The sequence below is a fragment of the Sylvia atricapilla genome, chromosome 18 (genome assembly GCF_009819655.1).
Source record: "Sylvia atricapilla isolate bSylAtr1 chromosome 18, bSylAtr1.pri, whole genome shotgun sequence".
Lineage (NCBI taxonomy): Eukaryota > Metazoa > Chordata > Aves > Passeriformes > Sylviidae > Sylvia > Sylvia atricapilla.
Window position 1 is genome coordinate 11,215,471 of NC_089157.1, and position 21,815 is coordinate 11,237,285.

Genomic DNA, 21,815 nt, shown 5'->3' on the forward strand with positions numbered 1-21,815 from the left:
GTTCTTCCAATTATAAATTCTCTTAAATTAAGGTACCATTCAGGATTGGAAACCAATATTAAAATGTAATTGATGCCTTCAGCAGATGATCATCTTGCAAATCAAGTGCACAGTGGGTATGCCTTGGTCCTGGGACCAGGGGGATCTTAAATCCCTGGGTTGTCTTCAAACAGAGGAAGAAAAGGGGCATTTTCAGCAATGGATCCAGGGGCACCTTAATTACATATTAATCTTGCAGCTCTTCTGTGCCACCACTTAATTTCTGATGTGGCAGTGCAGAAAAAAACGAGCTCTTACTTATTACAAAATGAAGGGATGCACAAATTTTGGTCCCCACATAGGCAAGGAGGAGGTAATTGCCTTGGTTTATGTTCATTTCTGTCTGTGTGTTTGGCTTGCCAAACCTTGCCTGCCTGCAGTGCTGTGAACTTGTACTCTGTGAGGTTGTGGCAGAATAAATACATCATATGGGATCTTGGTTTGGTTGAATTTCAAGGTGTCTTTCCCTCTGAAGTTGTTTTGTGATGTTAATGTTGGTGGAAGATCAGGGGTCAATATGAATTAGGAATGGAGCAGGTACTCCAGAGCTCCCTGGGCTGGTCTCCTGAGTTCCAACTTCAAAATATATTGTTGATAATTTGGAGACTCGGGCAAAATCTGCCACTTCTGCTCCAGCTTATGAAACTTCCTGATCTTTATGGAAGTTTGGTTGCATCCAGGTTAAGGTCTGCAAGATCATTTCACTGCTTATAAAAGGCTTGAAGACCAGAGGTACATTAATGCCACTTCAAGAAATGTGGGCCACAGCACGTATTTAGCTTTTCAAGCAATTGTTTTATTGTTAAAGGCATAACAAAGCATCAAAAAAACACTCCAACTCCACAGGAACACAAGTGTCATAAATTATCAGATTGGACACTTGCAAACTGTGATATTGGGAACAAAAGCAGCCTAAAAAAAAAAAATCTTTGTTTTCATAATTGCAGTACAAAAGCTCCAGGCATAAATACCCATTACAGTGAATCATGTAAAGAAAATATTAAAGTGAAGCAGTCTTTTGCAAGGGCTTTTCAGGGTGCTTTGTGTGAGGTGCATTGGACTTCTTGCCACTGGTGTTAGAAAGCAGCCAAGAAACCAAATCTGAAGTGCATCTAGCAGTGACATTTTGCCTGGTTTCGTGTTTGAGTGCATGTGTGTGTGTGTTGAAACCCTTGGGCACACAAAATATGTGAGAAAGAGTCAAAACCAGGGAGGAACTCCTTATTTTAGCTCCTTGTCCCAGCCACATGTGAGGTGGCACCCCACTGTCACCAGTAAAGTGTCACAGTCCATCTCCACACACAGAATTAGTTGCAGTTTCACAGTTCACTTCCTTTTCTGTCATAATTTGCGCTCATATTCCTTAAGGTAACTTTTTTGAAGTGAGATGTGTTGAATTCCGTGTCTGAAAACAGAGTTCCTGTGCAACCATCTTTGATTTGTGAGAAGGAGAAAATATCCCGAATATCGTGTCTCAGCTTAGTCCTCCCAAGCTGTACCAATTTTCTTTCAAATGTGACAGCAATTTGCATTCAGGTGCCACATCTTTAATAACTCTTTTATTATCTTAACAGTCAGTCTGCAGTCCAGAGACCGAATAGGCACAGGAGGACAAGTTGTGGATTGCAGTCGGTTGTTCGATAACGATTTACCAGATGGGTAAGTTGACATCCCTGTGCTGAGAACACAAACACAGCTCATACAGCACTCTGGCAATAGTCAGGAGTCAGTGTGCAAATTAATTAGTTCAATTCTTGCACTCAGAGCTCATTCAGAACAGGGGCTGAGCCAGCTGGGATATGCAGAGCACTTGATAGTTTGGCTGTTGTCTTATCTGCACTTGGAGAATTTCATATGTAAAGAAATGCTTTGAAAAACAACTTGCCCAAGAAAACAACGTATTTCAGATTAAATCCCAGCCAGCCAAGTGCCTGATGCACGCAGTAGTTTTGTAGCAAGGAAATGGTCACAGGGCCTGGCTGCCCTTCTGCAGCACCGTGCACAAGTGTAGATCCATGTGATAAGCGTGGATCACTTCTTCTTCATGCACCTCTTAGTGAAGGAAACATGACTGAAAAAGGTCATGCAGCCCAAGTCCTTGCTGTGCTTACCTTCCAAAGGCAGAGGTTAGGATTCTGGTTTGTCCCTGTGAGAGTTAATGACATCATTATCACCTAAAAGAGTTTTGCAAACACAGGAAAATACTCTGGTTTAGGTTCTGGTGCTGTCAGCAACTTCTTCAGAGCAAACACAGGCTTTCTGAATGTGATTCTTGGCAGGTAAAGACAGGAGAAAATGAGTTTTCAGAGGATGAATTTTGAAATGCAAATCATCATCCTCGTCTGTAACAGCATTCTTTTGTTAATTTGGAGTCCAGATAAGTCAAAAACATTTTTGAAAATGCTTCTAGATTTTCACTTCAGAATGTTTCTTGCATAAATATTTCTCACTTAATTGTGTAACTGCAAAATTTGCTGTACAGCCTCGTGTATTTCAGAGTGCAAATTCAATAATAATTGAAAAGTCACATGATTTGAAACTGACTTTAATGAAAGCAAGTAGTGCACAAAGATGCTATGAAGACATGTGTTAGAGTCAGTGGTCAAAATAAGTTAAATGCCTTATTAAACATGTTTCCAAGAAGTTTCTTTCTGTGGCTATTTGGGTTCAATTAGAATTCAAGCCATTATTGAATATGAAGGTGTGATTTTGTTAATGATGTGCCTGGTTCCAAGGGAAGAATACGTTAAACCATTTCTGAGTTCAACTTTCAGTTGTTTCCTGTCACCTCATTCAGCTAACGTGATTCCCAGCACTGTTAAGTCTTCCTGAGCCGGGCATTTCTGCTGGAAATGTTTTGTGCCCTGTTTTCCTGGGAATTCCCCTCAGTGCCTTGTCTCTGGCAGGTGGGAGGAGCGCAGGACCGCCTCGGGAAGGATCCAGTATTTAAACCACATCACACGGACAACGCAGTGGGAGCGACCCACCCGGTGAGGAATTCCTGGGAGACTCTTGGAGGGGTGGAGCTGGAGAATTGAGCAGCTCCAGGGGGATTGGATTGCTCATTCCTCTGCACGAGCTGAATGCTTTCCTTCTTTAGCATCCTTCTCCTTCAGTCTGCCTAAGATTTAACTCAGGGGATCGTTCTGGCTGCTTTTTTCCCTGCCCTGGTGGTAACATCTTTGCTTTCTTCTGGAGGTGCTGTGGTAGAGCTCTGTAAATACAGACATGACACTTTGCAGACATCTGAATGGTGCAGAAATGAGGCCATGAGTAGTTATCAGACTGCTGGCTCTGTGACCATGTAACCCACAGCAGTTACAGTGATTGCTGCAGAGTGTTTGGGAATCGTTCTGAGCACTTTCTCTGATCACTGCAGATGTGTGTTGTGGAGCTGTTCCTCAAGCCACTTTTGCTGTTGCCTGTGTTGCAGGCAGTGTCACTGCATTTTGTTCAGACCCCTCTGCAGACTGTCTGTGCCTGCAGATGTTCTCTTCCATTTTCAGTATCATTCTGGTCCCTGCATGGATATATTTGATTTTAAATAATCTGAACTGTTAACACTGTCAGCTCTGATATATTTGCAGTTTTGGAGTGAAAGGACTGAACAGCTTTCTATTTTCCTATTTCTATTTTTTTCCATTGAAATCCCCATTCTGAGCTCTAGACACAGTAGAAAAACAAATGCAAAATGTGTAATTCGTGTTGGTTTTTTCTTGTGACCTTGTCAATCCCCCTTTAATCCATTTAAAATCCTTTTGAAAGCAGCTGAGATACAAAACCAGACAGGTCAATGCTGCTCTCACGAGCAACTGCTTTTATTCTTGCTTAGCCCTTTTTCACCAAATAACCTAATAACCTTCCTCGCCTAACAACCTTCCTTAAAAGTTAGAAGGAATAACAAGGCCTGGTCACTTCCCCAGCCCCTTGAAGGCCAGGTGAGAAGGTTTGGAGGTGAGGAGGAGGTTGCTGGTTCCTCTGGTGAGCACAGAACAGGAGTTCCCTGCCCCGGTCGAGGCGTCCCCGCGCCGTCCCCGGAGGTCCCCGCGCTGTCCCCAGGTGTGCTGTGCGGCCCGTGGCCAGCAGCACTGAGGTGTCCCCGTGTCCCCAGGCCAGCCTCGGAGTACTCGAGCCCGGGCAGGCCCCTGAGCTGCCTGGTGGATGAGAACACTCCCATCAGTGGCCCCAACGGCGCGTCCTGCGGGCAGGCGGCGGATCCGCGGCTGGCCGAGAGGAGGGTCCGCTCCCAGAGACACAGGAACTACATGAGCAGGACACACCTGCACACTCCTCCCGACCTCCCCGAGGGATACGGTATGGAAACCAAAGGGCTGTGCTCCTGGGGGACTCGAGGAGCTGGGAAATGGGTTGTGTTTTCTCGTGTGTAAGAGACTTGTCGCTCCTTAGCTGGAGGAGGTCAGTCTCCGTGAGACGTCACGCTGCGTTTCCTTGTTCTTACATTTATTAATTTGTCTTGATTTCACAGAGCAAAGGACAACTCAGCAAGGTCAGGTCTATTTTCTGCATACTCAGACTGGTGTCAGCACGTGGCACGATCCAAGAGTGCCTAGGTAAGAAGTGATGGGAGTTCCCTTCATATTTCAAATCAAAGTCATTTAAGCAGTGCTCTCCTCCAAGTTTTCTCTGGCTAATATTTCTGATTCTTGGCCCCTAATACATTATTTTAACACGTCATTCTTCAAAATGAATTAGTCTGTCTTCCCCAGTTCTTCAAGTTGTAATGAAGAAATGGGAAACCAGGAAATAAATTACAGTAGTGTTATGAAATAGGTACAGTTAACTGATTCCAAATTTCACATATGAATTAGAGCCAAGTCCAGATTTTAGTACTCTGCAATATAATGAAACAAACAGTAGAATCTGAACACTTCCAAAAGCAGTTCCATCATCATACTTCAGTGAAAACTGGGTTGGATTGAAACAGTCAAACTGCTTTTCCTGTTGCAATTATCTCAACAGTTGGGAGAAAACAAGTCCCAAGTCTTCTAAATTCAATGTCCTTATTTACACAATGTACATTTACATACTGTTCATGAATGTGATTGTTGCTGATGTGTTTGAAGGGAAAGGATAATATTGGAAATTATTGGTAGCTCCTGATCATTCTTTAAATAACCAAGCAATCCTGTTGTAAACGATAATAAATCCTGTTGTAAACACTTGCCTCCTGAAGTGCAGGAATGGTGGTGTGAGATCTGTGTGTGTGGTGTGAAGTTGGCAGCCTGTGCTGGCATTTGTGAGTGCCAGAGGGACTCCCATCAGCTGCTGCTGGTGTTCCTGTGTTCCTGCTCATGGAAATGGTTGTCCCAGGAAGGGTAAAATGCCTCAAGACCACACTTCTCTGTTCTTTGAGTTATTCCTTTATTATTGTTTTTGTATTAGAAGATCATACCTTTGCTTTGATCCGCTGCCTCCAGAGCTGAGGCTGCAGTTGTGTAGGAAGCCAGTGACTTGTGTATTATATAAAGGCTCTAAAAAATAATATGAAGAGCTAATCCTTGAGTTTGGGGTGTGACAGTTCTGCGTGCAGTGTAAGTCAGCACTGCCCTGAGGTGTGGCAGCACAAACAGCAGGAGTGTCTCTGAGAACAGGAATTGTTTGCATGAGGATGGAATTTATGTCATTTCTAAGGAATATTGTATTTGGAGGCTAACAGCCACAGTTCTGTAGTCAGCAGAAGTAATCCAGCAGTACAGCAGCAGTGTGTTCCCAGGGGACAGCAGCAGCAGGTCAGTCCCAGAGCTTCATGTTTCCATGTGGCTCCTTTGGAATCCCTGCAGCCTGCACCTTTTAAGGCATCGTGTCCCTTGGCTCTTTCCTCCCTCAGCTCCCAGCATTTTGGGAGAGCTGAACACCTTTGGGAAGAGCACTGGGCAGTGTGAGGGGTCTGAGGTGTCACTGCATCCATGAGTAAGCAGTGGACACTTTTGGAGACCAGCTTTTGTTTTCAAGTGAGGCTCTGGAACGAATTTACATCTTCCTAATTTCAGCACAATTTTTCTTGAGACCTCTTGAGCCACCTCTGCATCGCTCAGGGCAGAGCTGAGTCATTGTTCATCTGCTCCTTGATTTGAGATAGTTTGTTAGAGAGCTGTTTGCTTCCCACAGGCTCGTGGGGCTCTGGGCAAAGCAGCCAGTGCCATACACATCCCATGTGCAATTCTTCATGGAAAGTAGAACTCCTCAGAAATACAGTTTTGTTTTGTATGAGTTTCTGAAGTGTGATTCACAGCTTCTTACGTGACTAATGTTGTTTTAAAAAATGTTTTCTGTCAGAATTGGTGCAGAGCTGCAGTTCCATTTTGACAAATATGGCAACGGTCTTTATTTTTGTTCGAAGCCTTTATTAATTTACCAGCTGAAGTTAGTTTGTAAAAACGAGGGTTATTTGATAAGAACCTCTTTCCCCACGGCATGTGCTCTGGGGTGTGTGTTTTTGCTGTGGTGGGCTTGTACCTTGGGAGCAGAGATCCCAGCTGAAGAGATCGAGTTTCTGAAACAATACATTTTCTCAGCCTTCATGGAATTGTTCTGTTACATTTACGCTTCTTTGGCTCGGCGGCCAATCGCTGAGGTATTTTTCGTTTTATATTTGTTTTCGCAGGGATCTTAGCAACATCAATTGTGAAGAGCTTGGTCCACTGCCCCCTGGATGGGAGATCCGAAACACGGCCACGGGCAGGGTTTATTTTGTTGACCATAACAACAGGACGACGCAGTTCACGGACCCGCGGCTCTCGGCCAACCTGCACCTGGTCCTGAAGTGAGTGTGGGCACAGGCTCCCGGGGCTCAGGCTGGCCTCGGGATGAGCTCTGCCATCCCAGGAGGCCTCGAGGAGCAGTTCTTGCCTCAGCACAGCTCACTCTGGTTCAGAGAGGAGTTGGGCTGCTCTGGAACAATCTGCAGGAGCGCTTAGGCAGGATGCGGCTCCTGTGATGGCCAGGGCAGAGCAGCAGGTGCTGTCTGCTGGGAAAGATCGGCCCCTAGATGTTCTTTTCCCCCTCTAACAGCAAGAGAGGCACTTGGTTTTCTTTATACTTCACTCTGTTTTCAGTTGTGAAGAACTTGTTCAAAATAAGAAGTTGTATATAAGCCAATAGTGTGAAATAATGATGGGTTAGGAAAGGGTGCACAAGAGCCCAGCTATGCTCCTGGAGTACAGGAGAAATAACTCGGCTCCTGCCTCCAGCTCTAGAGAAGGACTGGTTGATATGATCTCAAAATAAGGCCCCGATAATTTAACTCAGATTTCTTACGAAAAGAATAAAATAGGAACCGTGGTTTTTTCCTGCCTTCATGTTTTGATACCATAATTCCATCTCACGGTTTTAAAAAGAGAAGGGGAAATTCAGAAAGAATTCTGGCTCGTGTTCTATTCCCTAGGCACTCATTACACACTGGGGATTTTCTACTAAAGATGGCAACTAAAAAGCAAACAAATATTTCTTTTTTCTCTATCATTTGGGTTTTTTTTTTCCTCTCAGTTGTCCGCGGTGTTTGGGAGTTTGATTCCATTGTTTCTGCTGCTGACACCTTTTAATACTCCTGGGAAACACCTGTAAAGCGTTGAGTGGGTGTTAAGTGGCAGGGACAATGAGGGTTGGGTAGATGGGGAGGCACCAGCAGGAATTGTCCTGGAAGGAAGTGGATCATTGGGGAGAAAACCTGAAGGGGAGAATAATGGGGACAGGCACCGAAAAGACAAAGCTGAGGAATGGAAAGTCACATCCAGGAGCCAAGGTGTCTGTGCTGCATTACACAAAAGCTGTCTGCCCTCTTCGACCCAATACACACTTGAAGCTCACACCTCAAGAGGGAGGGGAACCTTAATATTGAAAATACGTGTTTTGTTTAGAGCAATCATTGGTTTTCTACGTGTATGATACAGGACTTTAGTAAGCCACCATCATCCGGATATTTTTTTTTTTTTTTTTTTTTTTTTTTTTTTTTTTTTTTTTTTTTTTTTGTTTTGTTTTTTTTTTTTTTTAAAGTTTAAAACAAATCACTACTCGTTTTAGCTGAATTGAAATTGGTGGTTTGAACATAAAATGATCTTGAAAAACATTAGCAGTGAAGGAGCATGTTCATGTTTGAAACACAGAAAAGTTCCTTAAATCAATTCAGATTTAATTATTTTACGTCAGGAAGAACTTCAGGTGCTCTTAGCTACAGCACTGCAATTGTGAGACTAGAAAACTCAGTGAACTGGGCTGTATTGGACAAGCTGTGGCCTTCTCAGGTGGGTTTATTTGAAATGGCAGAAGGGGCACAGAAGCCAGTCCTACATGGATTGTGGAGGACAGATAACAGAGCTACCTTTGTTAGCTGGAAAATCCAATTTGACTTTTAATTTCCAGAATCACAGAACCATTGAGCATTTATTTCAACTTGGAGTTCTCCTACAGTGTCCTGAAGTTTTTCATTTGTCCATCTGTCTTTCATTAGGAAAGGATTTCAGAAACTCACCCAACAGTGTCATCAGCAAAGTCTGCTGCCTGATAAATCATTTTTGGTGTTTTTTTCTTTCCTTACACCAAACAGGATGTGTGAAAGTTTCCCCTGCCTTGAGCCCACCTCCATATTTGTTCTTTAAAAAAACAAACTAACAAAAGTAGTTTGCCTTAGGCCTGTCATTTTGTAAATTATTAAAGAAATAAGTTTAAACTTCGTGTGGGATGGGTGTGACAGATTTAGGTTCAAAGGCATGAGAAAAAGTTTACTCTCAGTGATACCAACTTTTCTATTGAGCTGAGTAAAGCCATTTGTTCTTCCAGTTATGACATTGTAAGTTATGAAAATAATCAACTTGTTCCCCAGTTCTGTTCTAAGACCTTGACCAAGAGTTTGTGATAATTTTGCTAAGTTATGGCACCTGAAAAGTATTTAGTTGTATCCTTAAAGCACTGTATGGAATCAAGCATAGGCACTCAGCTGTGAAAACAAACTGAGAAATGAGGTTTAATGACTTTAAGCACTGCAGATTGTTCCGTTAATACTGCGTTGATTACTTTTAGTCTAATCTGGAAGATGGTATTTTATTTTTCTCCTCCTAGTACTTCCTAATTTTGGGAAGCCCTGGGAGGAGAAAAGTAATGGTTTCGTTTGATGCTAAATTCGTGCTCATTTCAAAGATTACATTTCGCTTGAGAATGATTCTGTCTAGCTTTGTGCTTGGGGGAACTGTGACTTTTTACCCTTAAAGGTGTGAGGGAGGGGTGCTCATTTTACTATATAAATATGGCCTTCTCTGGTAGTTCTGTACAAGGAATATTTTCACTCAGTCCTCCTTATGGAATTAGAAATTTCAGAAGGTAGAATAAGGATTTTGCTTTAATCTGTGTATCAAGTAAATACAGTTTAAATGAGATTCATATTTAAAACTAATCACAAGTGGAAATTACAATTCACCTGGCACAAATGATACAGAGCCACATTCTGGAGACACAGCCAGTGTGTGTCTAAATTATTGCAATAATTTGTATTTTTCTGGGTGTCCCTGTGGACAAGTCTGGAGGTGAATTTTGGTTGGCCATGAGAGTTTTCTACTAGGCCTTGTCTCAAAACAGGCAATAGGCTGAAATTATAAAATACATTAAAAGAGTGTTTGGTTCCATCTAATATTTTTTAATCTTTTATATTTAAACCCCCTAGCATTCCAGTGGAAAACATTCTGAACTGTAATGTTTCCTATTTATCCAGTAAATGTAGGGTATTCTCATGTGCTCCACAGAGAGATGATATTCTTAGGCTTTAAAAATGCAGTTTTTATTATCCTGTGTTGCTTGGGAATGCCATCCTAAAAATCTATAAAAACATCCACTCACTGTGTGCAAGAAACGACACAGAGAGAACATCTCTGCGACACGATCCATTTACTTTTCCTAGTAAGAAGTCAGATTTACAAAATCTCTCAGAGTTGCAAGTAAAAATACTTGTTTATCTGTACCAATTAGTTCCATGTGAAGTCCCACATTCCTGTGGTCCAGACTGGGCCAGGTACAAGGGACAAGGTCCTTGCCAAGCTGCCAGTACAAACATCTTTTTGTAGGCTTACTCTTTCCCAGACAAGCCATTTAAAACAGACCATGGTATTGACTGTAGATTAGAGGCAGGGCGTTTGGCAGATCCCTGAATTTTAAGATGGAGGAAGGGAAAACAGGCGAAGGAAATACGGAAATGGTCTCTGAGAAATTCAGTGTCAGCAGCCGAGGGGTAGAATCCTATGGATAATACCTTATTGTGTGTGCTGTAACCTTTTGCATACTTTGTGGAGTAGCACTAATAGCAATAACAAGCCTTAAAAACAACTGATAGTTGCCAAGAAAGACAGACCCATACGTCTTTAGTCAGGATAAAACCTCTCTGAGTTGACTCTTTGCTGCCCCAGCCGTTCTCAGCGCAATCCCAGTAGCAGTGAGCTGGGAGCGGTGTAGGCACAGAGCCTGGGAAGGGAGCAGGGCTGGAGGGCCGGGTCCCTGAGGCAGCTGTGTGTGTTTGCAGCCGGCAGAACCAGCTGAAGGACCAGCAGCAGCAGCAGCAGCAGCAGGTGGTGTCCCTGTGCCAGCTCCCCGACGAGGCCGAGTGCCTGACGGTGCCGCGCTACAAACGCGACCTGGTGCAGAAGCTGAAGATCCTGAGGCAGGAGCTGTCCCAGCAGCAGCCTCAGGCTGGCCACTGTCGCATCGAGGTCTCCAGGGAGGAGATCTTCGAGGTAACTCGAGATTTTGGACCCGTTTCTCACCACAGGGGGAAGGGCAGGGGGTTGTTTGTAGCTGTGTGGAGGAGTTCTTCGCTTCGACGGAGCCTCAAAGGCTGAGTTCAAACAGGGATTTTACCATGGGGGAGAGGAAGCATTCCAGGGGAGACCAGGACAGTAATGTAATGTAAGTAGATGCATTTACCCTGTAGAGATGAACCAAGGAAAGCTTTCTTTGTGGCTGGAGATGTGCAGCCTGTGTCACATCTGCACCTCATGGATCTGAAGATCCTGTCTCACCTCTTCCTTGTATTTGAGAAGCTGATGACTGTTTTAGAGGGGATGTTACAAAGGTGACTCTAAACTATTATTAGTGATCTTTGAAGCAGTGTAACTTAAGTAAAACTACTGCTGAATAGGATTCCTCTTCAGAGTTTGGATTTCTTATCATCAATCTGAATTTTCTCTCCAGAAACATGCCAATTTTACGTGGTCAGAGATGCCCACAGTGGGGTCTCTGCATTCTGTTTTGGGACATGATTCAGCAGAATCATTCTGTTGACTTGAACTAAACACAGTTATAATTCACTGACCTTTTCTGGAGAACACTTTGTCCTTTTGAGGACTTTCACCCATCCCACCCATCCCTGTTGCATTTTTACCCCACCCACAAACTTGATCATCCCACTGTGTTGTCACAGTTTTTCCCAGCCAAGAAAGATTTGTGTTGGTCTCCCCTTTGGAGAGTCAGGTCACTTTGTAAGCAGCTGAAAGGGGAAGAGAGGGAAGGCTGCAGGATTATTGTGCTCTTGTTCAGTCCAGTGTGTTGGGTCCTCACACACACCCTCCTGCCTCTTCTGCAGATACAAAGCTTGGGGCTGATACTGGGCATCAATAAAATCCAGATTTTTCTTTCTTCTCTAATTCCTTAGCATTTGTTCTGCCTTTCAGCTTGCTTTCTTGTTTCCTTGGTGAGCTCTTAGTGACAGAGGAATAATCCTGGGAATTTAACTGGGCATGGTCTTGCTGATTCCATTCTTAAGGTGCTTCTTGAAGGCTGGCTCGTGTGTTTTACCCAGAGTACAAACTCCACTGTTGGCTTTTCAGGCTGCAAAAACCAGGAGCCCTTATGGAAAACAAAAGGAGTTTACTGACATAGTTTTTTTATAAGTTATGTGAGAATGAGGGAGAGTCACTGTTCAACCCTGGAAATTTAACAGGAGGTGGTTCTTCTTATCTTCTCATCATTTTATTTGACAAGTGTTATCACATTTGAAGAAAATGAAGAAACAGTCTGTGGTTTGAGAAGCTGATGAAGATCTGGAAAAAGAATATCCCCTTTAACAGTGTACCCTTTGGGCTGGGAGTCTGAGACTCCCTTCACTTACAACACACAGCAGCAGCTTTTACTCTGTAAACAGCAATTAATACAAGGAAGTTGTGTGTTTACAGGAATCCTACAGGCAAGTCATGAAGATGAGGCCAAAGGACCTGTGGAAACGATTAATGATAAAGTTTCGTGGGGAGGAAGGCCTTGACTATGGAGGAGTTGCCAGGTAAACAGAGGCTCCTTGTCTCTTCCCTGCTCCCAGCCCTGCCAACAGCCCTGTGCTTTGACTCCTGAACCAGCCCAGTGTCAGCCCTGCTTCTTCTACATTATTCTTACTTATATTTATTTCTGTAACAGATTAATATGTTAGAAGAATATATAGCTTTAGGTAGTATTCTAAAAGAAAAGCATCATCAAAAAAAAGAACTCGTATGTTGGAAATAAAATGCAAGTTACACATCATGTCAGACATCTGTCGTATGTGAGAGATTTTGGTATCTATTGAAATTGGCATCTTTTTCTTTGGTTAGTGAAGTTTGGGTATCTGGAATATATTCCACTAAATATTGGATTTATGGCACAATTTTAACCAAAAAATTTGCTTTATTGCAAACTGTCATTGCTGTTTGAAGCAAAATGTTAAATCCCAGCAGTTGGTGGCCAACTTCAGTCTGTCAATAGTCTGAGGTTATTTTTCCCTTAGAAAAAAAGACATGCCCAGTTCTCAGACCATTATTTACTGATTTGTGAACATATGATTCGAGCTTAAGCTGTATATCCCTTCCCTTAAAGACAGTTTTTTATCGAAAGCTTTGATTCCAGCATCCTTATATTCAAGTGAATACATAAAGTCTTGTCTTGGTGTGTAATGGACATAGGAGAATCACAGTCAGAAACTTCCTTGGAAATCAGTAACCTGAAGAAAACTCTTGGAAAGCTGGAAATCCACCAGCTGTTGTGTGGTTACTGAGCCAGTAAAAATCATTCTGATTTTTGCCATAACTCAGTACGTTCAGAGATAACTTCCTTCACATTTATATTTAATAGTAAGATTTAAAAAAATCTGACCATTTTGAGAAGATTCTCAGTGTAGCAATGCATTTGTCTGTCGAGTACCAATAAATCTCTTATTTTCTAGGGAGTGGCTGTACCTGTTGTCCCACGAGATGTTGAATCCATACTATGGGCTCTTCCAGTACTCCCGAGATGACATCTACACCCTGCAGATCAACCCTGACTCTGCTGTCAACCCGGTAGGGCTGGGCTGTAAATCAGAGTTTTCTGACCAAACACACACCTGGACAGGCCTCAGCACTCAGGAGCCAAACTCTTACACTTGGTGCTGCTGGACGCTGAATTTGTACAATTAATTACATGATGGTTTCTTTTTTCTTCTTTGATCAAAGCAGCGTCTCAAATGTGTTCTTAATTTTCTGTCTATTTATGATGTCTGTTTAGGATTCCTTTGGGAGAAATTGAGTTTATTTTGATTGTTACTTGCAAGGCTCCTGGAAGTGAAATGCTCAGTGTGCCGTGCATGAAAACAAACCCAAACCTCTGCACAGGGTTTGGGCTTGGGCTTTTCTTCTTTTCTGGGTGTTGAAATGTTGTCTCCTGCTCTGCAGTGGGGGTCTGACTTGGCTGAATGTGTGCTCTGTTGCAGGAACACTTGTCCTATTTCCACTTTGTGGGCCGGATCATGGGGATGGCTGTGTTCCACGGGCACTACATTGACGGGGGCTTCACGTTGCCTTTCTACAAGCAGCTGCTTGGGAAGCCAATTACTTTGGATGACATGGAATTGGTTGACCCTGATCTCCACAACAGCTTAGTCTGGATACTGTATGTATCTGTAGGGGACCTCAGGGTGTTAGAGTGCTGTCTCAGTTGTGTGATAATGGTCCTAAATCCTGGAAATAAGGTGTATTTTGATCTACTGCTCAGGCAGATTTCAGTTTGGCTTCTTTAAGGCTAAAAATGCTCAAGGCGCTAAAATTTTGGGGAGGAAGTGTGTGGAGTTCATATTAATTTTACCTATTATTAACTGTACCAGGTTATTAAAATATAACATTGAGGCTCTGATAAAGATTTTAAAATATAACATAGTAAAACTGTATGTTCACCTTCTGCTTCCAGGCAGGACTTTGAAATGCCACTGAAAAATGAAACTGTGCTTCTGTCAGATAGAATATATTTGCAGGATGTGTTTTCCCTCAGTCATTGCTGCTTTCTTTGCCCCAGTGAGAACGACATCACCGGGGTCCTGGACCACACCTTCTGTGTGGAGCACAATGCCTACGGGGAGATCATCCAACACGAGCTGAAACCCAATGGCAAAAGCATCCCTGTGACAGAGGAGAACAAAAAGGAATATGTCAGGTACATCAGCTGCTTTTTCCAGGGTTCTTCTTCTGTTTCCTAAGGTGGGGAGGAGCTGTTACTTGTTGAAGTAGTTGTCAGTGTGGTGCTGTTGGGTTTTGCTGCAGCACTGTGCAGTGCTCTGGGGTGCTCCTGTCACTGGGGAGCTCTGTGCAGTGCTCTGGGGTGACCCTGTCACTGGGGAGCACTGTGCAGTGCTCTGGGGTGACCCTGTCACTGGGGAGCTCTGTGCAGTGCTCTGGGGTGACCCTGTCACTGGGGAGCTCTGTGCAGTGCTCTGGGGTGACCCTGTCACTGGGGAGCTCTGTGCAGTGCTCTGGGGTGACACTGTCAGTGGGGAGCAGTGCTCTGGGTTAATCTTGTCACTGGGGAGCAGTGCTCTGGGGTGCTCCTGTCACTGGGGAGCAGTGCTCTGGGGTGACCCTGTCACTGGGGTTGTGTTTTGGGGCTGGATAAACTGCAGGTTTATTGTGTTTGAACACATCCTCCACAAACCCAATTTGCACTTCCTCGCAGGCTCTACGTGAACTGGCGGTTTTTACGAGGAATTGAAGCTCAGTTCCTGGCACTCCAGAAGGGATTTAATGAAGTAATCCCACAACATCTGCTGAAGACATTTGATGAGAAGGAGTTAGAGGTCAGTGCCCAGCGTTGTGTCCACAGGTGTGAGGAGGAGTCAGTGCTCTCACTGCCTGCCCTGGAGTCCTGTGTGCTGTGCCCTGGGCCAGGGGCAGGGCTGAGAGTGCCTCCCAGGAGAGCTGTGGCAGTGTCCCTGCAGCTGGCAGCTCACAGCAGCTGCACAAGTGGCTGCAGCCTCTCCCCTGCAGCTCAAACCCCTCTGAGCCCCCTGAGGAGCTGCAGCAGCCCCGGGCTGTGTCAGTGCTCAGCAGAGTCCTGGAGCAGAGTCCTCCCAGGGCAGTTTGCTCCTGTGGAGCTCAGTGCTGCCAGAAGAGCAGCCTGTCACTCCCTGCCAGCCCTGGCTGGTGGCAGGTACCTGGGGCTTTGCAGAGCTCAGGTTTGCCAGGCTCCATTGGCCCCATGAATCCACGAACAAGTGTGCTACAGAATGTCAGGATCAGCATCCAAACAATATCCTCTGAAGGCAAATCTGTAGATCCCAAGCGTGCTTCAAACTGAAATGTCCTGCAGTCTGTGGAGCTGAGGGGTTTGCCATGTAAAATGGTAAATTATTCACGTGTTCTTCTGATCTTTGGGCTGGAATGTTGCTGATTGCTCCTCCTTTATCCTGGGTATTCCCACTCCCACAGTGAGCCAGCCGTGCTCTAACCCAGAACCGTTTTGCAGCTGTAGAATAAGAAAGGGGAAGTCCAGTGTTCTTAGTCAGGAAAATGTCTTCAGAATTATGATCACATCCCTGCTGAGCTGAACTTGGTCCACTGTGGGTCTCCCTGCAGGAGCACTGCAGGCTCAGGCCTGGAGAAGCTGCTCTGTTTTGTGTGGTGTGACAGGAACCAGGTTCCTTCTGGGGTCCAGAGCTGCACCCTGGGCCATGCTCCTGAAAGAAATACTGAGGTCAGATGTGAATTATTCCTGCACTGTCATGCAGGGGCAAAGTCCAGGCTTCTGTTTAACTGACAGCTCAAGGCCCTTTTGTCCAAGCTTGAAATGGTTGTTTGGGTTCTTTTTAATTTGAATTGAGACCGTTTGAAAAATGGCTTGTGTACGGAGGTAAAATCAAAAAACCAAGAAAGATATATTTCTGCATTACTTAAAATGAGGGAAAAGCTGTAATTTGCCTTTGGTACAAGATCTATCCATTTTTCACAATCGTTTGTCTGGCTCCAAACCCATTTTTATAGTGATCAATGACGAAATAACATAACAAATTTATTTTAAATTTACAGCTCATCATTTGTGGACTGGGAAAAATCGATGTTAACGACTGGAAGGCCAACACCAGGTTAAAACACTGTACCCCAGACAGCAACATCGTGAAGTGGTTCTGGAAAGCCGTGGAGCTCTTTGACGAGGAGAGGAGGGCGCGGCTGCTGCAGTTTGTCACCGGCTCCTCCCGGGTGCCTCTGCAGGGCTTCAAGGCGCTGCAAGGTATCACCCTTGGGTGCAAACGAGGCTGCCAAAGAGCCATCGCAGTGCTCTGATTACAGTCACCAGCAGTTATTCTTTGTGTGTTTGCCTGGTACCTTCTTGTGCAGGTGCAAACGGGTCTTTTGTTGGGTTCTTCTCTGGCAGGAGGATCTGATCAGCTCAGCTCTTAGGGGGTTCCAGAAGCCAGGGGTTAATTCCTGACTTTCACAAGCCCTCATCAGTTGCACGAGGGTCCTTTTAGTGAAATGCACTAACACAGCTCCAGCTCAGACTCTTGTTTAACAGCAGAGCCCCCACGAGAAAGACTGACCCTCTGAGTTGTGTTTTTAATGGGTGCTCAGATCAGGATTCCAGTTTTGCTCAGGTTGGGACATTTGTAACCTCTCCTACCCTTTGTGGCACCTCCAGTGCACACCAAGTGTAAAGGATGGCTGGGCTGTAGTCTTTTTTCTTTAGCAGAGACATTAAGGGGATTTCTAATAGTCAGATAAATTTAATTAATATTATAAGGAACTGACATCGTGACTCTGTCGGATTTCAGTGGAATTGGCCAGTGTTCAAGACCTGTTATAAAACAGATACAGATGTGTAAGTTTTGTTGTATAGGAGGGGTGAGAGAAGATTAATTAAAACCTGTTAGAATGATGCAGTACACTGTGAGGAAAAGGTGATTTATTCTTCCTTATCAGTGCTTTTTTCCTGACCTTTCTGTGGTTTAAATAACTGCAGGGCTGCCTGGGTGAGCAAGGAGGAGTCACTTAGGACTTTGCAGTTTTCCCCTGCCTCTTTATGATTTCATCTTTCTGGGTGCAGAGCTTCTCTTTGTATTTTAGTTACTCTTGTTGTTGCAGTGCAACAAAGACATTTCATGTTATCCCACACAGTAGTCGAGATCTCTTCTGGATTTTCAGGTGCTGCAGGGCCACGACTCTTCACAATACACCAGATCGATGCCAGCACTAATAATTTGCCGAAGGCTCACACCTGGTAAGACTTTCTCAGTTCTTTTACAATCTGTAGCTTAAAAACCGGTTTGCTCTCAGAGTATTTGGAGCAGTCTCATTCCTGTTGTCTTTAGTGACATATCCAAAGCTGTCCCCTCAGGGAGCAGCAGAGGGGTGAACCCTGGAGATGGGTTGTGTTTAGTGGAGCTGGTGGCCTCCTTCTGGCCCCACCTGCAGCTCGGGGAGGTGTGACAAAGGGATGGTGGGGAGCTGAAAGCCTCTGTGCTTGTCCCCAGCTTCAACAGGATCGACATTCCCGCCTACGAGAGCTACGAGAAGCTCTACGAGAAGCTGCTCACGGCCATCGAGGAGACCTGTGGCTTTGCTGTGGAATGACCCTCCCAGCCTCTCCCAGCCTCTATTTATACTCCTGTCAGCCAGAGAGCCCTTCCTGCCCTCAGCCAAGACTCAAGAAATGCTTGAAATACAGGAAACTTTCCCTTTTCTACACTAGGACACTGGGAGGGAAAGGACAACTTTTGGAATTTTTTTTTTTAATTTTTTTAATTTTTTTTTTTTTTTTATTTCAAGAAAATAGGTCCTGTGGTTCCTGCCATAGGATCATTCAGCTGCTATTAAAAACTAATATCTTGAACATACAGAATGCTGACTTTTCCTACATTTCAACAGTTAAGCAGTATTCTATACTTAAAGACTACTACTATTTTTGTAAGAGGTAATCTATTATATTTGCCTACCTGATTTCTATTCTCAGATACCAAGACACAACTTCAGCAGTCGGTACAAGTCACGTTTCAGCCTGTTTTAAATGTATGATACTGAACAGCATTATACCTGCTATTTTTGAAAAAAAAAATATTTTGGATTATTCTAACTTTGCATAAAATTGGCTGAAAGAATCATTAATCTTTTTAATGAAAGCCACTTACATGTTAACTGCATTTTCTTATAGTAAACCATTATACTCTGCAATGTAAATTCCAGGTAAATATTGCCACAGGGGCTTTTTTTTATATTTTTCAGACATGACTTCTGGATATGATGTTTTGGGGTCCTATTTATATCACTTGTCAGATTCCTTCAGCAGAATTTCTAGTGAGTGACACAGACTGTATTTGGTACAGTCTTTGTGTTTACACGTGGAAGAACCTTTTCTTAATGAACAGTAGATGTTTTGATTTTTTTTTTAACAGCATTTTTCTAACAAGTCTGTCAAAGAGTATTTTTTGTTGCTTTTGACCTTAAATTGAAGCACTGCATTTTTCAGCTGTTGAAGCACTGATGGGCTTTGCCAGCAGAAGCCTCTCAGCAGTTTGTTCCAGAATCCATCCTGTCCAGTCAACCAAAGTTTGTTTGAATGCAGCCAAATCATATTCTGTATTTGTTGATGCTAAAGATTTATCAGGTAAAACATGTTGTAATCTTTGTCCAGCTGCTCATGACACGTGGGTTTAAGTTACAACTAAGGAAAAATGGTGTATTGACTGAAATATGTGTAATGTGCTTTGGAAATGAGGTTGTAAGAGCACATAATTTATTGATTGTAGGGATGGAAGTAAGTATATATATGATTTATAGCATGGGTTGATCTCTTCAAAGGGGAATAAAATGCACTACCAGTAGAGGGAACTGAACTTTGACGTTAGTTTGGAAATTCTCAGTTGAAATCTGTCTGATCTGCTCGTGGTGTGTGGATAAATCAGGCTGCTTCAGAGACAGCGCCATTCTCCTCTCAGCCATGAGAATATTTGGAATTAAGTAGCAGGTTTTTTCCAATCAGTGTTGTGTTTTTGTAACTTAGGTTACAATTAATCATCAAATCTGCACTATTTTTTCACTGCCAATGAGAAGAAAGTCAAAGGTATTGAAAATGCTAAAGGGATGGGATGTAACCAGCTGTTCCATGTGTGCATGGAAGTCACAGTGAACCAGCTCCTTTGTCTGCTCTGAGCAGCTTGAACTAAATTTTGCTCTGCCAAGTCTGACTGCCACAGTGAGTAAACTACTGCTGGATGTTGTGTGTGAGAATAGTGGGCAAGGGACTACTTTTAGAGAATTGTGGTAAGAATCTGGTGAGCCAAATCCACACGGTGATTATTTTGGTTTTGTACAGCTGTTTGTTCCAAGGGACTTGCTTCCCTTTTTCTGGGCTGGCTGCAGGCTGAGGCTCCTCGGGGCTGTAAACAGAGAGCCAGGAGCCTTGCTGTGGCAGCCAGGTTTGAAATCCATCAGAGCCTTGTCCTTTCAGGGGACTCCTGCACTCCTGTTGAAGCGCTGGTGCGTTTGCAATCCGTGCTGGGCTCCCCAGCTCAGAGCTGCCCCAGAGTTTGTCCCTCCAGGTGCTGCCCCTGCTCAGCCCTGCCAGGTGTCAGTGACTGCAGGGCTTTCACAGGCAGGAGACACCCCAGTGTCACACAACTGACAGCAGTCATTTAATTTTATTAGTTTTGTTTTAATCCCTCTGTGCTTGCCCAGGCTGTGGCTGCAGCCTCCCTGATCATGGAACGTGGCAAATATAAAATCTGGCTGGTGGATTTATTGAATGCATAGTTATGGTCACCTTGCTGTCAGAAAAGCATCTTTGGGGAGGGAGGAGATGAGCTCTGCAGAAAAGAGATCTGAGATCAGCTGATGATTACATTCATTTTCACAGCAGCCTTAGCAGTACATCTGTTTTCCTACCAAACGTTTTGGTATGACATTGAGAACTTTTTTTAATTGCCACAGATATTGTACATTTAATATATTATAGGCAAAACTAGACAAATCTGCATTGAACTTTCCATAGCTGACAGATGAGGATGAATATACCATGTATTTTGAGTGCCTTTCTACCTTCATAAAGACTGAGAGCTTTAACTAAAGCACCTCATCACCCAGTCAGATGTTTATCTGAAAGTGGTAAAGGGTTGATTCCTTTCCAAAATTTTGTTTCAATAACATGTCAGCTACTTTCCCCTCAAAAAGGTGCTAAGCCTAATATTGCATTTTAACCTTGGACTTTCACCCCATGATTAATGTGAATATTTATTTCATTGTGTCCCTCTTACTGGGTTTTACTTTATCCAGTCTTTAGTTGTTTTAGAGAGATGTCACATCATGGTTTTATGCTGTTGCTTTTCATTATGAATGTTTAATTATGAACAGTGACTTTTGTAGATTTCAAATATACAGTTCACAGTTGAGTTTCAGAGGATTTAATTTCTCGGTGTAAAGAGTTTTGTAATGGTGCTTTGTACAGTATGTATTCTAATTTTTTTTTTTTTTTGCACATAGGTTCAGTTTCCCTAAACTGATTTATTTGTACCAAATTTTTGTGTTGTACTAAAGTCCAGAGCACACAAGCTGTTTTGAAATCCCTGTTCTCCAACACTACATCTGTACTGAACTCCTGGTGCATTTAAAAGGCTGCATTGATGGAAGTTCAAGCTTTGCTCCTGTCACAGCACCATCCTCCAGCTCGATGTAGCATCTTTTTAAACAGCACCACGCAGTTAACAGGTGCCATTTGTTGTACTTTACACTATGTAGTAGGTTCCTGGCTCTACACATCCTCAGAGCTTTGTCTGTAGTTGTAATTAGTTTATTACAAGTGTAATTACTCCTCCACAAACTGACAGTTCTTAGTTTATCATTTCCATTGTATTTATTACAGAGTGTTTTAGCATTGGTATCATTGTATTTTCACCCAGCTGTTACATGAGCTTTAACAAAAAAAAAAAAAAAATCTGTATAAAATGGTTTTTAAGTACTTAATGTATGTACCCATGCAGAAGTTGAGCAATAAATTGTATGCTGTTTGCACTGTCACAGCATCAATGGTTTTAAAAGTTTTAAGTTTTTCTTAATTAAATCTTTAAAATGTAACAATGTCATTTTTAAGTAACCCGACTTTGTTTCAGGAGCAAATAGTTGAAACGTGGTGACTTCCTACATTCTGTTACCTACAGAAGGAGAGATCCATGTTCCAGTCAAACACAGGGGGTCTTATTTCTGGCTCCAGCTTCTGGCAGGGACTTTATCTCACCATTGGTGAACAGATGTCTGCTCTCAAAACTCAGCAAAGCTCCACCGTCTTCTTTGAGGGAAATTAAGGCAAATTTGGTAAAGACTTGCTACCTTTTATCAACTTGGCTGATGAATATTGTTCCTTAAAGGCTTCAGGTTAGCCAGGCTTACAGCAACTCCCTGAGCAGGTTTGTACAAATCAGGGGTTGTGTTTCTGGTTCTGTGGAGAAGTTTTGGTGTGTTTTTTTGGGTCTGTATTTTTGCAGTGAGGTATTTGATGCTGTAACAGCTGGCTGGTTTGTTTAATCT

The 21,815-nt window shown here is 43.4% G+C and overlaps 1 protein-coding gene across 1 annotated transcript in view; it reads left to right on the forward strand.

Annotated features, from left to right (window-relative positions):
• Positions 1-21,328, forward strand: part of SMURF2 (SMAD specific E3 ubiquitin protein ligase 2) — a 62,590-nt gene extending 41,262 nt beyond the window's left edge. The window contains exons 6-19 of the mRNA XM_066332368.1: positions 1,614-1,698; positions 2,946-3,029; positions 4,151-4,353; positions 4,526-4,610; positions 6,665-6,823; positions 10,562-10,772; positions 12,210-12,313; positions 13,226-13,340; positions 13,751-13,929; positions 14,329-14,466; positions 14,983-15,103; positions 16,332-16,533; positions 17,445-17,520; positions 17,774-21,328. Coding sequence (XP_066188465.1) covers positions 1,614-1,698; positions 2,946-3,029; positions 4,151-4,353; positions 4,526-4,610; positions 6,665-6,823; positions 10,562-10,772; positions 12,210-12,313; positions 13,226-13,340; positions 13,751-13,929; positions 14,329-14,466; positions 14,983-15,103; positions 16,332-16,533; positions 17,445-17,520; positions 17,774-17,873 — 1,862 coding nt within the window. The 3' untranslated portion in view covers positions 17,874-21,328. The remainder of the gene's footprint in view (positions 1-1,613; positions 1,699-2,945; positions 3,030-4,150; positions 4,354-4,525; positions 4,611-6,664; positions 6,824-10,561; positions 10,773-12,209; positions 12,314-13,225; positions 13,341-13,750; positions 13,930-14,328; positions 14,467-14,982; positions 15,104-16,331; positions 16,534-17,444; positions 17,521-17,773) is intronic.
• Positions 21,329-21,815: the final 487 nt, after the last annotated feature.